Here is a 16,588-nt window from a genome sequence, read left to right as displayed (position 1 = left end):
TGGGCCTTCTCTGCTGAGGATGCTGGGGCGCCCTTCACCTCAGGAATCCTCATCCTAGCAAAAGCCCAAGTTATGCACAATACGCTCTCTCCTTTAAACACTTTCTTCATCGTATTTGATTGTGGGTTCTCTGGCTTTGTTCACCAGATCTCTTATGTGACAGCTTTGACTTCTGGACAGATTCAGGGCTCTTCCCGTGTCTTCTTTACCTCCTTGTACACCTAACACAGGCAGGCTCACACTGAGTATTATCTCATGGGTAAAGGGCTACAAGTAGACTATAGCTGGGGAAAGCCACTGATCCTTTTCTCTCAGATTTATGTCAGGGGCATGAACAGTAGTTCAACAAGCTTGCTCATCCTGCCACTCACTCAACCACCTATTGGGTAGGACCCAGGAAACTGCATTTTTATGGAGCTCTTGCAAGTGATAACCTCACCAATCCTTAGATGTGCAATGAGGAACTCAAGCATAACTTCTGAGTTTACACAGCTATTGGGCTACAGTCTCTTCAAAGAAGTGACAGTTCAAGGCTACCTCCTCCAAATCTTTTATCATTAATTCTGTTTCCTACATATTTCACCAAACTCCAACCATTGATTTCCCAGATTTCAGTGTCTCTCTACCTATTATGCTTGCCCGCATCCAAAGAAAGCTTTGGCATAATTTTTGTTGTATACTTCAGCTCTTGATTAAGGTAAAAAAACTCAAGGAAATTTTGTTGGAAGATCAGGAGATGGAACCTTAAAGGTCTGAGCTCTTGCTGTGGCAGATTAATTTTCCTGTGCCTCAGGTTTTTCTCTTCTGTCAATACCAACCTCAAAAGTTTGGTTTGAGGGTACATGAGATAATACCTAGAAAGCACTTTGAAAAGTACCTGGAACAGGGTTAATCAGTAAATGCCTGCTACTGTCACTTTTATTAAGAACACCCCAGGCCAGAATGGTTCCAACTGGGCAGGTATCACTGGCTGACAGGAAGTAACTACACAGCATGGGAAGTGGTCCCACATGGACACAGCTTCTGGTCCTGCTCTAAGAGAGAGAGATGCAAATGACTCACGATCTTCCCACAGAGGTACCAGTATATCCAAATGTATGGGGTATCCCTGAGAGAATGACCCCTGTGGTATGCTGCAGACTTGAGGAACTACAACAGGAGGTCCCATCTGGGAGAATCAGTCACCATGTCAGAAACCCTTCTAGTCTTCTACATACATCATGGGGCTCAAAATCAACTAGCTGGAACCTAAGAACTGTCCATACTTTGAAAAGAACATTTTAAAACTAATTTCCAAAGACAAAACATGCTGTAAAGAGGTCAAAGGCTTTGTGAGCAAACCAGCTGGAGCTCCAGTTCTAGAGCTGGACCTGCTAATAAGCCTTACCTTCACTGTAACACTCTCTGTAACCCGTGGTACTTTACCTTCCTCATCAACACAGAAACAGAAGGGAGGGAGAATAATATTTCATTGGACTGTTGTGAGGTTTAAATGTAGTATGGGGTGGGGTGGCGGGGGTGGCGGGAAGCACCAAGCATGGAGATTGGAACTTGGCAAGCAGTCAACTGGTGCTGGTTCCCCTTATCTGCCCAGAGCTGGGCCATGGCCTGGGGCAAGGTGGACGGCTCTCAGACCTGAAAGGCTCTAAGTCTTGGGTTGCTCCCTGCCTCCCCATCCCTCCCAGACCAGCTCTTAGAGCCCCTCCTCACCTTCCCAGCCCCAGACTGCTACTAAATTGATGAAGCTAAAAGGATTTGATCACGTCGGTATATTTATATGTAAATACAAAACTGTATCGCTGTAAGATACTGAATATGAACATTACAATTATTTTCTGAATCTGACTCAGTCCATTGACGTTAAATACAAAATGAAAAGATTGTAAAAATAAGAATATATACATTCAAAGAGCTTATTACAGTATAAAATTATTGAGGTCTGATCAGCTGCCAACCTCATCTGTGATGGGGGAAAAATTTTAGGGGCTCCTGGGGTTTTCTTGGGAATGTGGAATACTGGGGACTCTTGGCCCCATCCCTGGCATATTGGGCTTGGTAGGCCGGGAGCAGACAGAGACAGGTAGGGTGAATAGGGGGGAAAACAGTGAGTGTAGGGGACTGTTTCACCCAGACAGGGGTTAAGTTTTTTATTGACACAGAACCCACCAAGCCTGAGCTCCAGGGTCTGGCAGGCTAGTAGGCAGGAAAAAGATGGGCGTCTGAGTAGACAGGGCCAAGCTGCACAAGAAAAAGAACCTTCCAGCAAGAGAGAAAGGGGCCCCAGCTCAATCCTTCAGGGAGGGAGCTTCAGAGTATGGAGTTTCCTTTCTCTCACACCTGGGCTCCCTCTCTTTCCTTCTAAGACTTCGTACCGATTGCTTTTGGCTCTAGCTGCTCAGTGAATTCATCTCTGCCCAGATCCCCATCCCTTAGAAAGAGGGAGAGGGGACAGACGGTCTGGAATCACAGTGGAGGTCTACTCCCAAAATTGGCAAAGTAAACAGAGAAAACTCATTAGATAAGGGCAATCCATGCTGAATTAAACCAGTGTCACCACAAACCAGTATTCCTGGTTCCAACAGGCAGCATCCTGGAGAGATAGAAGTCATTATGTAAGGATGAGGGCCTGTGGCAGGAGCACGGAGAGTGGATGTGTGTGTCCTCCTCTTCCACCACTCTGTGGTCTGACAACAGGAGACACGATCCCCCAACCCCAGCTAGTCCAGGATAAACAGTAGAACCAAGAAGCAAGGAGTCCTGAACTGCAACAAGAAGCCCCAGGAACTTCTACAAAGGAGTATCTCTGTGTATATGTATTTATAGAATACGACCATATTATCACATACAATATATATTATATACACACGTACATATGGACTCATACACATAAGTGCACATACACACACACGCACACACACAGAATGACAGAAAAGACTGGAATACACGCCCTAGGTATAAACGTGCTTGGCACTCGGGGGACGTTCTCTAGAATATGTAACTTGGTCAAGCTCTCTGGGAAGGAGGTGGATGCTCACCAAACCTCCCCATCAAATCCTAGCAAAGGGAAGGAATGGAAAGAGATCTTGAGAAGGATAATGGCATTGGGAAAGAGGGGAGGGAGGTTCCTTCCCCACTTACCTCGGGGCCCCTGGCAAATATCGATAGCCACAATTTGGTTTTAATAAGGCACAGTTCGATAGCAGGTGCTAGGAATTAAGAACAAATTGCTGCTGGCCCTTTCCAGTGGCAATTTCACCATATCTATCTAGCCAAAGGGAAAGGCTGCCTTGCGTGCACGCGTGCGCCGGGAGACACAAGAAAGAGGTTGGTCCATGGCTTCAGCGTAACTGATGGCAACCTATAGGCTCAGCGGTGTCCAGGGTAGTTTAAGGAAGGCTGGCCAACAGACAGGAGGCTCGTGGGACAGTTACTGACCCTCCATGGCCAGGAGGTTGTGGCTGGGGGGCACCATGCCCTCCCTCTCTGCAAACTCCAGGATTGCCTTGTAGCAGAAATAGTACTGCTCAGGGGTCTGGATGCTGAAGGCCCTCTGGGTCCTCATGCGGGACACTGTCTGGAACACATTTAGGGTGCCAAGCTCCTCCAGCTGTGCCAGGCAGATGTCCAGTGAGCAGAAGGTACCTGAAGGAAGGAAGGAAGTGGTCACACCTGATCTACCTCTCCTCTTTTCCTCCCTCTACCAAATAACCCAGGCAGGACTGGATGAATGAATTCAATGGCAAGGTACCTCATGGCAGGTGGCCAGTTGGCCTTAGGCCTGAGAAGACTCAAGGAGGAGTCACAGGGAGTGCTGAAGGCCAGAGAAATGAGAAGGCCTCTTGTCTCCCAGGGCATCTCTGAGGGTAACAGGATGAGTAGGTGGGAAGCAGGACTTCTACTTCAATCCCAGACACAGAGAATGACAGCACTCCCCCACCTGCCTTGCTTCCACCTCTGGGCCCCAGTTTTCAGATTCTACAACTTCTCCACAGAGACCTAACACAAACCTATTCTTCTTGACTTTCTCCCAAAGGAACCTCTGAGCTAGAAGGCCACAGTCCCTGCGATCTTCATCCCCTTAAGGCAAAAGCTGCTAACTGGTTCCAGAATGGAGAGCATGGCCCAGGGTGGGGACCTCCCCAGGCAGGGGGATGGGAAGAGAGCAACTGCCCAGATCAGCTCTCTGGGACACCCAGGTGACTGTGATGGGATCAGAAGAGGGAATCATGTTGATGGGATGTATTAAGCATCAACCCCTAGAGGACCTGGCTCATGAACTGTACATTCTGGCCAGCACACCTAGCACTAGGGATACTAAAAGAACATTAAAGAGGAATTTTTTTCATGGCAATTCACCACCAACGGATCAAAGACTCACATTCTGGCAACTAAGAGCTTTGTTATTCCTCCCCCACCCTTAGCACCTTTGGATGCTCCAAGAGCTGCATCCAGTGCGTTACCTGTCCGGCCAATGCCCGCACTGCAATGGACCACAATGGGTGGCTCAGGGCATTGCCCTTTGGCGCGCGCTCCCATGCTGCTGACAGCCAACCTCTGCTGGTTCCTGACGGCTCTCAAGAAATCAATGAGGGAAGCTGCCGAGGAAGGGACACCATAATCTGGCCAGCTCAGGAACTGAAAGTGGGTCACCTGGCGCTTCTGCCGTTCCTTGGACGGAAAAAGAAGCAAAAGTTAATGAGGTCATTGCTCTGTGCCCCTGACTACCTTTGGCTTTTCCAGATTCTCAGCCCTCTGGAGTTCCCTCCATCAAGGTTGCTAACACTCTCAACTTTCTCCACAATTGCTTCTCTGCAAACCCAAAGGGAAGATTAACTGTTTGGAGAGGGCAGAATTCCTCTATTAAAGGATCCAGACTTCTTATGTTATAAAAAGTTTCATTCCTAAGTAATGCCACTATGTGTTGAGACAATATGGCTATTTTGGCTCTGAGCTGAATATCCTAATCCTGCTTCCAGAAGAATGGAAGCCACTTCTAAGCTCTCTGGAATCCTGCCTATTCCCTTTGGAGATTTTCTTTATAGTAAACGTTTTCCCCCAGTTTCAAGAGAGTGAGAAAATAAAATTTACCTCTGTGTTGTGAATTTCTAGTGTTGTTTTCTTATAATGGGTCATATTCTCCACGCCTAGATTGGTCACGGTGAGGAAGCCAAATCGGATCCGAGAGTCTTTTTCTAAAGGCCAGTATTGGCCACACTTTCTCCTGCCGCCCTCCTCAAAGCTGAAGACACAGAGAGAAAAATAAGCCTCCATCCTTCTTCTCCACAGCAGTAACCTTGTTCGCCCGTGAACCTGCTGTACCCCTAGGCAGAAATGTCATCTCTTGCACTGCTTCTGTCTATTTATCCCCTTGCTTCTTGGCAGAAAAAGAAAACCTTCCTTGTAGACAACAGCTTAATTTTCTGCATGTACCCATTAAGCAAACATTTACTGAGTACCAGTTACATCCATTTGGTCCCTTTCCTAATACCTCTTGGTACTCCACACATACTTGGCATAAATACTGGGTGGACAAAGAAAGACAGTAGAGAAACTATGGCGGGCCAGACTGAACTCTGCCCTGTGCCTCAGTTACTGTTCATTCTGTTCCCCAGTGAGAGCCTTGGCTGACAGAGGACTGGGAAAGGCATGCATGGTTCCAGGGATGCCAACAGAAGGCTTATGTAAAGGCCTAAAAGTCCGCCCTCACTACTCGTAAGTGGCTCCACAGTACCCCAAGGGGGCACTTCCTCCACTACCTCCTCTCCAAGTCAAAGGTGGCTTGTAACAATGCCATGAGGAAGGGATCTAAGCAAACGTTCTCATGCATTTTTTTCTCCTCATCCAAAATGGGTTATAATAATCATAATAATAATGATACTAATGAAATAGTAGTTCCTGAATTTTGGCAGATATGCACAACATTTCAAAACTATTCCCTTCATCAAGAGCTTCCTGCAGACCTATTACGTTTTACATCTCCTTTTGGTAAGTTCTCCTCTAGATGCAAATATGAACCAGAATAAAACTGGTCCAAAGTAGCAGGGAAAGGGAGAACTATGGGGAACTGGTAATTCAGAAGCCAGGAAGACAGCTGACCTTTATAAGTAGAAAGGAGGCTAAAAGTGGCCTGCCCCATGTGTTTCCCAGTGCTTCCTCTAGTAAGTAGTTAAGGCCAGGACCTAAGGATAGTCTGTACCTCACACAAGGTCACCAGAGCCAAGGATTAAAGCTCTAACAAGTTAGATCTACCAATTTCCACCATACCCTGGCTCTGTTAGCCCTGGGTCAGCTGAGGAAAAGCTCAAACTCTTTGCCATGGCTTAGAAACCCTCCCTGTTTCTAAGAGCTAAACTCCCCTCTATAATCACCCATGCATGGGGGTTGGGGGGTGGGTAGAAAAGAAGGGCAATCGGTAGGAAAGGGATGAACTCACCGGGTGGTCATGACAATCACCAAGACTTTTTGCTCCCATACCATTAGCCAGAAATCTCGGTAGGTATTCTCCAAAGGGCCTACAATGGAAGAACAAAACAAGGAACATAACCCTGGCAAGCACTTCTTTCCTCCTCAGGCTCTTCTGTTTTTTCCCAGATACTAACTCCAAAGCACATATGCTGTCTCCCTGCCTTTTTGACTACATCCCTGCTATTCAGGGTGGGGCTTGGGCAAGCAGCACCAGCATCAAACGGGAGAGTGTCAGAAATGCACACTCTGCATTTGAACACAATCCCCAGGTAAAGCTGTAGGTAGGCTACCATTTAAGAAGCACTGTTACATAGCCTCTTCCAGCCTCATTGTCAGGGCCTCAGCTACCACATCCAGCCTGACAGTGTCAACTGTGTACACGTCTCCAGCTGTTTCCACCCCATCTAAGCCTTATAATCACCAGCTGCCTACCTAACCATTCCCCGTCCAGGTGCCATCATCCGATTTCCTCAGACCCTGGATGTCTGCAATCCAGTGTCCTTCAAAGTTAGCTTTCTCTCTACACTTTCTCAACTCTGCTAACAGTACTGCATTCTTAAATCATTCAGTTTCAAAAAGTTGGAAAGTCCAACTCTGACTCATTTCTTTCATCTCCCAGAAGCATTCACCAAGTCCTAGATTATTTTTGCCTTTGGAATTTTTTGACTTTTATCTTTTTGTCTTCCTACCGAAATTCACTGTCATAAGGACGACATCATTTTTTTTTCTAAGTTCCTATAATATCATTTTGGTTTACTTTTCTCAAGAGGAATTTCTCTTCCAGTCTTTTCTGGATATCTCTGCCAGTTTTGCTTCATCACAATATAGACACACATGCTCACTTCTGCCTTTATTCCCTTGTTCATGCTCTCTGTTTCACCTCTACTGCCACTGACTTTCTACCCATTTTTTCTCTCTCCTTCTAGTTTTTTTGAGATATAGTCAGCATGCAGCACTGTGTAAGTTTAAGGTATAGGAAGCATAATGATTTGACTTAAGTATATCATGACATGATTACCACAGAAAGTTTAGTGAACACCCATCATTTCACATAGATACAAAATTTAAAAAGAAAAAAAACCACACTTTTTCCTCATCATGAGAACTCAGGTTTTATTTTAACTTTTAGGTATAACACACAACAGTGTTAATTATATTTATCATACTGCACATTGCATCCCCAGTACTTATTCAGCCTATACTGAATTTGTACCTTCTGACTGTCTTCATCCAATTTCCCCCTCCCCCAACCCCTGCCCCTGTAACCATAAATATGATCTCTTTTCCTATGAGTTTGTTTGTTTTGAAGTATAATTGGCCTACAATACTATGTTAGCTCCCAGTGCACAAGATGCTGATTCAGTATTCCTATACACTGCAAAATGATCACCATGCCGCCCATTTTCAAATGCTGCATGCAGGTAAGCTAAGTCGCTTCAGTCATGTCTGACTCTGTCTGACCCTATGGACCGTAGTGTGCCAGGCTCCTCTGTCCATGGGATTCTCCAGGCAAGAATACTGGAGTGGGTTGCCACGTCCTTCTCCATTCAAGTACTGCTTCTCCCCTAAATCTTTCTTTTAACACCACATTCTTTGTAGGGCTCCCTCTCCTCTCAATTCTCGATGGCACAGCTGGATCAAAACAGCTTAACCATTTGATGTACATGGTCTCACATCAGGCATTTTACTTTGAGAGAAGCAATCATATCTCAGCCAAACGTGGTGCTGAGGGCAAGGGCTGTGTCATCACTTCCCCTTTTAGAATCAGAACCTGTACCGGGCTGGGCACTCAGCAGGAACTTTGAAGATGCTTGTCAGCCGATAACTCCCTTTCAATCAAGTGAGTAATGGCTCAGGATAATTCCTTATACTTTTCCAGTGCCTTTTCTGCCTTTACTTTCAGGGAAGCAGGGCAGTGCCATGGGTTGATTTGGTCCTGGAAGTCTGCTAATTTCACTGCCATTTTTGCTAAAGTCTGTTAGGAAGCACTAACATTTTATGATACTAGAATTTCCTCTGTGCAGAAGGGGACACTGCCAGAAGCATGTGAAGTCTTGAAAACAAGCTAAATGTTTAATAAGAGTTAAATTATGGCATACCCTAAATTTTAGCAGTCCATAAAGGTGATACTGTACCATCTGTATTTTTGCTATGGAAAGGTATTCACAAGATAACCATCAAAAGAAAAAAGAAGTAATGTATAGAAAATGCCTGTTTTGTTAGGTATTTTATATGTCCACATCTATTTGTATGCACAGAATGAGGTTTAGAAGGAGATGCTGCAAAATGCCAGCACTTTCTCTGAGTCTCAGGGTTATGAGTGATTTTCATCTTCCTTTTCCACAATGGACATGGCATTACTATAGCATGCATGTCAAGAAGATAATAAAAACAGCCTTTCCCTACCTCTGACTCTTAGCCTTGTTCAAACCTCACTGTTCTGCATCACAGTAGCTCTCATAGACTTTATTTTCCACATTCAAACCACTGGCAAAGCTGGTGTTGCCACACAAGAGAGCCTGACAATACCACTCAAGACTCAGGCTGGACAGAGAAGGGTCATAATTTCCTCAGAAGCATAAGAGAGAGATTTAGAAGGGAAAGTTATGCTTCCCCAGATTAGATTCTTTAACAGTAGATGTCTCTGAAGAAACAAAGTCAGCAGTTTATGCAGACGTGGGTGAAACAATCCACTAACCTGGCTTGTCTGTTTGAATCAAGCAGACATGTGCTCAAATCCTGGCTCTGCCACTTACTAGCTGTGTGATCCAAGGTCACTTAACCTTTTTGAGCTTCAGTTTGTTCATGGATTTATAAACCTTCCTTGCAGAGTCTCTATAATAATTAGATGGCAATTATATATCTAATATATTTAAAATAGATACTTTCATAAATAACAGTAGAACTATTATGAAAAAAAATCAGAATACAGAATATAGCCAAGAAGGTTAACCAGATATATCAAACCAACCGATTTTCCAGTCCTAACAGTGCTGATGCCTTCTAAGTGATCAGTGTTTAACTCAAGAAATCTCTCTCATACTTCTGGATGAGTTTCCTCTCCCAGACAGGGCCTTCAGAGCCAACCTAAAGAATCCAATTCCTGCATAACTAACAACTCTAGGAGGTGCATTTGTCATCTAAACCAGAGAAAGGAGCACTCTGAGACCCCTAGACCAATCTTTACCCTCCAGAAGCCCACCCATGCCACAGACATCCTCCTCAACAAAGACATCTCCTTACTCTCAGGCAGATCACATCCTATTCTTTACCTGCCAGAAATCTTTCCTGATAGTTCTCTTATTTCTTCCTAAGGTCTTAAAGGACGCTTTCTGGAGGTAGTAGTCCCCCCTAAGGGAAAATAAGCCTGTGACCATCAGACCAATTAACAATGTACCATAAACCCAAAGGTCCTTTTCCTTTTTATTCTCCCTCAATTTCTATTTTGAAAAATTTGAAACCTACAGAAAGTAAAAAAAAAAAAAAAGAAAAACCCACAGCACAATGTATGCATACTTTGGCTTGAAGGCTATCATTTTTAGCTATTATTTTACAAAGCCTTCTCTATATATACACAACACATATTTTCTTTTTTACTATTTAAAAATATGTTTCAGACATTATGACATTTCACTCCTAAATACCTGAACACGTATTTAGAAGAACATTCTCCATAGAACAATATCATTATCACACTGCAGCAATTACACATTAATACAATAATACTATCTAATATACAGTCTCCAACTGTGCCAATATTTTGTCCTTAAAAATTATTTTTCCAAATTGAGTTATGGATGACACATTGCCTTCAGTTATCAATGTCTCTTTAGTCTCCTTTAATCCCTCCCCTCCCCCTTTTTTTCCCCATGGCATTAACTTGAAAGAATCTAAGCCAATTCTCCAGCATGTTCCACAATCTGGATTTCTCAGGTTTGTTTCTCACAATCCGACTGATTCACTTAAAAACTGGCAACATACAACAAAGGTTACCTTGTGTAGTTCTCATTGTATCAAAATAGGAGGCATATATCTGTTTCTCCATTATTGGTGATACTAAGTGTGATCACTTGGTTAAGGCGGTACCGGCGAGATCTCTTGCTGGCCATACTCTACAATGGTCAAAGGCCCTTAAACCCGTATGATGGCCTCTCTTATCCTCCTATGTTATGATTTCTTACCACCCTCTTTGAAGGAAACCAGGTATTCTTGAGATGGCAGAGAACAAGTCATTAGCAGTACTAGGGCCCACAAGAGCATTAATAGAAACTCCATCTGAAATCCTCCTAGAGCCCAATACTTCACTGTCAGACTTAGCAAAGACTATCCACGTTAGAGGCTGCTGGTATTCTCTGTAATGGTACACAGACCAGCAAAAGTCTCTCAAGCCAGCAACACCCATTCACAGGCTGAATTCAATCTCTGGGAAGTCCACTGCCATTCCTTTATGTCCTACTCGACATAAAGACAATCTCACTAGCCAGTCAATTCTGATGTCCATCCCCCTGGGTCTGCAACACTAAGACTCAATCCAAAAACTTGTAATGTTGTGTGTTCAAATCTCTAGTTTATCTCTATGCAGTGAGTTTCTAGGCACATTTGATAAAGACACTCTACATCTCTCATCTGCCTTCTTCTAGAACCCTCAATCTTTATGAAAGACCAAGATCTAGAGAAGGGAAAGGCTACCCACTCCAGTATTCTGGCCTAGAGAATTCCATGGACTATACAGTCCATGGGGCTGCAAAGAGTCGGACACGACTGAGTGACTTTCACTTTCACAAGATCTAAGGGCTGCAATATCACCTCAAGTTACCATTTCCTTTAAAAATTACGCTATCCCCTGGTGCAAACAATCACAGGCAGATAGTACAAAATCAGTTTGTGAATGGCAGACTAACTTACCTTGTGTACCAATGTAAGCATTCTTCTGCTTGTAGCCATCCATGAAACTGGCATTGATGTAATCTGTCTAATGATAAAAAGGAAATATCATTGCAGTTGTGTGGAATATACCAATTGGGTACGAAAATGATGTACTAGGTAAATAAAACTCAAGGTATGGATTTTCTCTTCTTGTCAGGCAGTGAAGAAGTGAAAGGACCAATTTAAAACCTCACCTGCACAAATGTTAATGCAACAACTGGATATCCACATGCAGAAAAATCAAGCCTACCCTCTTACATCATACACAAAAACCTAACTCCAGGGAATTCCCTGGCAGTCCAGTGGTTAGAACTCTGAGCTTTCATTGCTGTGGGCTTGGTTCAGTCCCTGGTCAAGGAATTAAGGTTCTGCAGGCCACACAGCACGGCCAAAAAAAAAACAAAAACCTAACTCCAAATGGATTGCAGACCTAATGTAAGAGCTAAAACTATAAAATCCTTAGAAGAAAACATAGTAATAAATGTTTGTGACCTTGGGTTAGGCAAAGCCTCCTTAGATATGACATCAAAAACACAAGCAACAAAAGACAAAAACAGATAAATCGAACTACAGTAAAACAGAAAACTTTTGTGCTTCAAAGGATACCATCAAGAAAGCGAAAAAACAACCCACAGAATGCACACATTTTATAAGGGATTTGTAGCTAAACTATATAAAGAATTCTCACAAATAAACAGTAAAAAGACAACTCAATTTTAAAATGGGCAAAGAATCAGAATAGCCATTTCTCCAAGAGAATATACAAATGGACAATGTGTACCTGAAAAGTTGCTCAACATCATTAGTCATGAGAGAAATGCAAATCAAATCCACAATGAGATAACACTTCACACCCACTAGAATGACTACAGGTAAAAGATAATAATGAATATTGGCAAAAATGTGAGAAGACTGGAATCCTCATACATCACTAGTGGTAATATAAAATGGTGCAGTCACTTTAGAAAACAGTCTGACATTTCCTCAAAAGGTTAAATACTGAGCTACCATATGACCTGGAAATTCTAATCCCTAGGGAAATGAAAACATAGATCTACACAGAAAAACTCACATACAAATATTCATAGCAGCATCATTCATAGTAGCCAAAAAACAGAAACAACTCAATTGTTTATCAGCTAGTGGAATGGATAAATAAAATGTGGTGTAGGGATTTCCCTGGTGGTCCAGTGGTTAAGAATTCACCTGCCAATGTAGGGGACCATGGGTTTGATTCCTGGTCTGGAAAGCTCCCACATGCCATGGGACAACTAAGCCCATGTGCCACAACCACTGAGCCCATGCTCCACAACAAGAGAAACTACTGCAACGAGAAGCCTGTGCACTGCAACCAGAGAGCAGCCCCTGCTTGCTGAAACTAGAGAAAGCCCGAGTACAGCAACAAGGACCCAGCACAACCAAATATAAACAAATGAATAAGTAACTATTTTTTAAAATGTGTACACACACACACACACACAATGGAATATTATTCAGCAATAAAAAAGAAATACTGATACATATTACAATATGAATGAACCTTGAAAACGTGCTAAGTGAGAGAAACCAGACATAAAGGGTCATGTATTGTATGACTCTATGTGAGATGTCCACAAAAGGCAAAAAGAGTACACAAATAGTAGATGTGCTTGGGAGAAATGGGGAGTGACTACCAAGGTGAGTTTCTTTTTTAGGTGATGAAAATGTTCTAAAGTTGATTGTGGTGATAGTTGCACAACTCTGAGAATATATTAAAAACCAATGACTTGTACACTTAAGAAGAGTCAACCGTATGGTGTGTGTATCTCAATAAAACTGCTATTCAAAAAAAAAAAGTCCCTTAGGACTACAGCACTGCAGCTCAGAACCAAACCCAGAAGGGAGGCAAGCCAAGCAACCTGAGCAGGAACATCCTGTCCACGTGGTGACACACAAAAGGCAAAGTGTGACTGGAGAAGGAAGAGTTATACCTCACACCTAGGACCATCAACAGCATGGGCCAAACACCCAGGCTCTGTTACTGCCTAAATTAACACAAAGCAAAAGCCGCACACCTTCAGAAGAGTCTCAATGAACAGCTCAGGATGCACTCTCTTCTGCGGGCCTTCTCCCATTTCCCAATGTCCTCTATTTATATCATTAGCCATCAGGGAAATTAAATAGGCTTAAATTTTTATTGCTTTTAGTCTACCTCCTCACAAGATCTCTGTCAACACTATTTAGTCCAAGCTGATAAAAAAAAGCCAAACAGATGCAGCTACAGCCTCAAGTCACAATGTAACTAGTTGAGAACACCTAGCAGCTAGGATGGATGGATATTAGAGGACAGGAAGGATTACAGGGCAAAAGTAAAGATGTTTCAACAGGAAACTAGGGAAAACTCATACTCCATTCCAATCTAGAGAGATCAAAAAGACTCCATCAACCCTTTCGCCGCTGGTTCCAACACTTGGAGGACAGTCTGAACTGTCAGTACGCCCACAGCCATCCTCACAAAACAACTCTGAGGAATTCCTGGGCGGTCCAGTGATTAGGACCTAGGGCTTTCACTGATGTGAGCTGGGTTCAATCCCTGATGAGGGAACTAAGATCATGCAAGCTGCATGGCTCAGCCACAAAAAGAAAACATCTCCATCTCATGGTCAAACCCATGTTATTTGGATGAATGTCCATTAGATAGTCAGTCTACCAACTTATCTTCCCACTGATTATTTAGTCGAGTTTCCTGCTCTTTTCTTCTCCCACAGCAACTGGTAGTGACCTCATACTAATACTACTAGTGCTCTACCCTCATTTGGACACCTTCACTAAGCTAATGGAACATGTGCAGTGGACCCAGCAAGCTAAAAGTCTCACTCACCCCAACCAGGCTTCTTAATCCAGGCCTCACCCACAGTCAGCCAAAGCCCATCCTCTGTTCTGCCTGGCACACTCAGATGGGACCCTAAAGGGCCCACGTGAGAAGGCATAGAAAAGTACAAATGATTTAGCTGGTACATGTCAATCGACGCCGTTGTATAAGTAATATATAAGCTATTACGCTTGGAGTTACCTTCATGCTTTGAAAAGAAATGGCACTTCTTTAAAGGAGACTTATTTCTTTATAACTAAGGATACCAGTTTTTAGCATCCTTGTCTCTGAGAGCACTGGGAATTAAAACCAGCAATTTCAGAAGAATCATTAGATATTAAAAACTGAAAATGACCTCAGAGATAAAGTGCAGATTTGGGGGCAAACTAAAACAGCAGGAAGAACCAAAGCAGCACACACATTCTGTTATGGGCCAGGTTCAACAGAAATATAATATAAGTCCAGGTATATATAAATCTGCTAAACAATTCACTAACAAACTTGAATCCTCCACTTACTGTGGAAAAGAGCCTCTACCAATATTTGTAATGTGGAGAGAGAGCATTAACTCAAGTGATGATCTTCAGAATAATTACACGATTACTAGAATAGTCTCCTGGTACACTGGGGTTCACTCACTCACTCACAAATAATATACTGAATGTCTGATACATGACAGGCACTGTTCTAGGTCTTGGAGACAGAGCAGTCAACAAGACAGATACATTCAAATATCTCTGACTCTAGAGCCTCAATTCAACTAAGACAAAACTCAGTAATACTGATGAATTTGTCTTCAATCAGGCAGACTCTCAGCTAATACCACTGCAGAAAAACCCTCTGTAAGGATCCTAGACAGGGTTATGAATTCAGTTTATGAATTGAAACAGTAGGGTCAAAGAGATTAAAACCATGATCCTACAGTCCTGACTCATATATCATATATGCCCAAATATAAAGCAGTGATTTTCCTAAGAATTATCCTCCAGAAAAAAGAAGAAGGATATAACAAGTCCATATACTGCGTGTGATGTTAAGGGGCACTATTTAAACTCCTTTGCTGTGAACGGGAACTTCAATCAATGCTGTTTTTTGATGTGTATAAAGGTCACCAGACAGAACAGTTGTATCAGAAGGAAAAAAGAAGAAATAATAATACCTATTTAATTGCTGACCTCAAAATTCTAAGTTTTGGATGTCACTGTAATCAAGTCATACGAAAGAGGACTTTAAAAATAAATAAATGATTATGCTATAGAGGATGCATGAGATACAGGATGAAAGAAAAGAAAAAACTATGCTAATGTTATAGATTTTTTCTGATTTAGGATAAATTTTCCAGTGACAATATACTTAAAAAAGGAAATAAAAAGATGTGTTCTGGATAACTGTTAGACTGACTCAAAAAGTAGCTCAAATAAGGACAAAAAGAAACGGATGTTAAAGATGTATGTGAAGAGTCTGAATAACATTTCCACTAAATATCCCTACTAAATATATGTGATTTTTAATATGTACAGATATGATTGAATCAATACTAAATAATATAGGCATTTGACCAATTCATCTCTTTTGTGCTTAGTCACTCAGTCATGTCCAACTCTTTGCGACCCCATGAACTGTAGCCCACCGGCTCCTCTGTCCATAGGGATTCTCCAGGCAACAATACTGAAGTGGGTTGCCATGTCCTCCTCCAGGGGATCTGCCCAACCCAGGGATCAAACACAGGTCTCCCACATTGTAAGCAGATTCTTTACCATCTGAGCCACCAGGGAAGCCCATGCATACAGTATTTGTCTAAAATTTTTGTCAGATCTTCTAGACGGAAAAATCAGAGGTCACTTATAATGAGTCCCCTGGTATTGATGCAATATATACCCTCACACCAGTGAGGTAGATGACATGTCTATGACTTTATAACTAAAGAGTAAAAGGAGAGATAATTTATTGAGTACCTACAGTAATACACCAGACTTTGGGATATCAGCATGTATGTAAAGTATTTCATTTAATTTCCACTTAGTACTGTGAGATGGGCATAAAAGGACTTTCATATGGTAACAGACTAGTATGTAGCCTAAAACTCAAACCTTCTCTCTCTGGCTTAGAGTTCATGTTCTTTCTACTACAGTATTAGTAAGCTTCACTTTGGAAGAGGCTTACATTTGCCCTAGTGCTTCTGAAAGACATTTATCTTTCTACCTGAGTGTGGCCGCTTCGTTTCGTCAGCTTCACTCTAGTTTGGTCCAGGCAGGGTACATCCCCATAGCGGTTCTTCTCTAGGTTTCCTGGAGACCTGAAAGAGATGAAACAAACTGAAATAAAGACACAACTATAAGAGCTGAA

General features: G+C 42.7%; 1 protein-coding gene across 3 annotated transcripts in view; it reads right to left on the bottom strand.

The window, feature by feature from the left end:
- Positions 1-1,754: 1,754 nt before the first annotated feature.
- PTPN9 (protein tyrosine phosphatase non-receptor type 9) overlaps positions 1,755-16,588 on the bottom strand; it is a 73,032-nt gene continuing 58,198 nt past the window's right edge. For all 3 annotated transcript variants that reach the window (XM_004017839.5, XM_042235214.1, XM_042235213.1), the window contains 6 exons: positions 16,445-16,538; positions 11,371-11,437; positions 6,434-6,512; positions 5,089-5,239; positions 4,461-4,668; positions 1,755-3,642 (listed from right to left, as the gene is read on the bottom strand). In XM_004017839.5, the coding sequence (XP_004017888.1) occupies positions 3,428-3,642; positions 4,461-4,668; positions 5,089-5,239; positions 6,434-6,512; positions 11,371-11,437; positions 16,445-16,538 (814 nt within the window). In that variant the 3' untranslated portion in view covers positions 1,755-3,427. The remainder of the gene's footprint in view (positions 3,643-4,460; positions 4,669-5,088; positions 5,240-6,433; positions 6,513-11,370; positions 11,438-16,444; positions 16,539-16,588) is intronic.

The sequence above is a fragment of the Ovis aries genome, chromosome 18, assembly GCF_016772045.2.
Source record: "Ovis aries strain OAR_USU_Benz2616 breed Rambouillet chromosome 18, ARS-UI_Ramb_v3.0, whole genome shotgun sequence".
Lineage (NCBI taxonomy): Eukaryota > Metazoa > Chordata > Mammalia > Artiodactyla > Bovidae > Ovis > Ovis aries.
The sequence above is the reverse complement of the archived record's forward strand: the minus strand, read 5'-3'. Positions and strand labels throughout refer to the sequence as shown.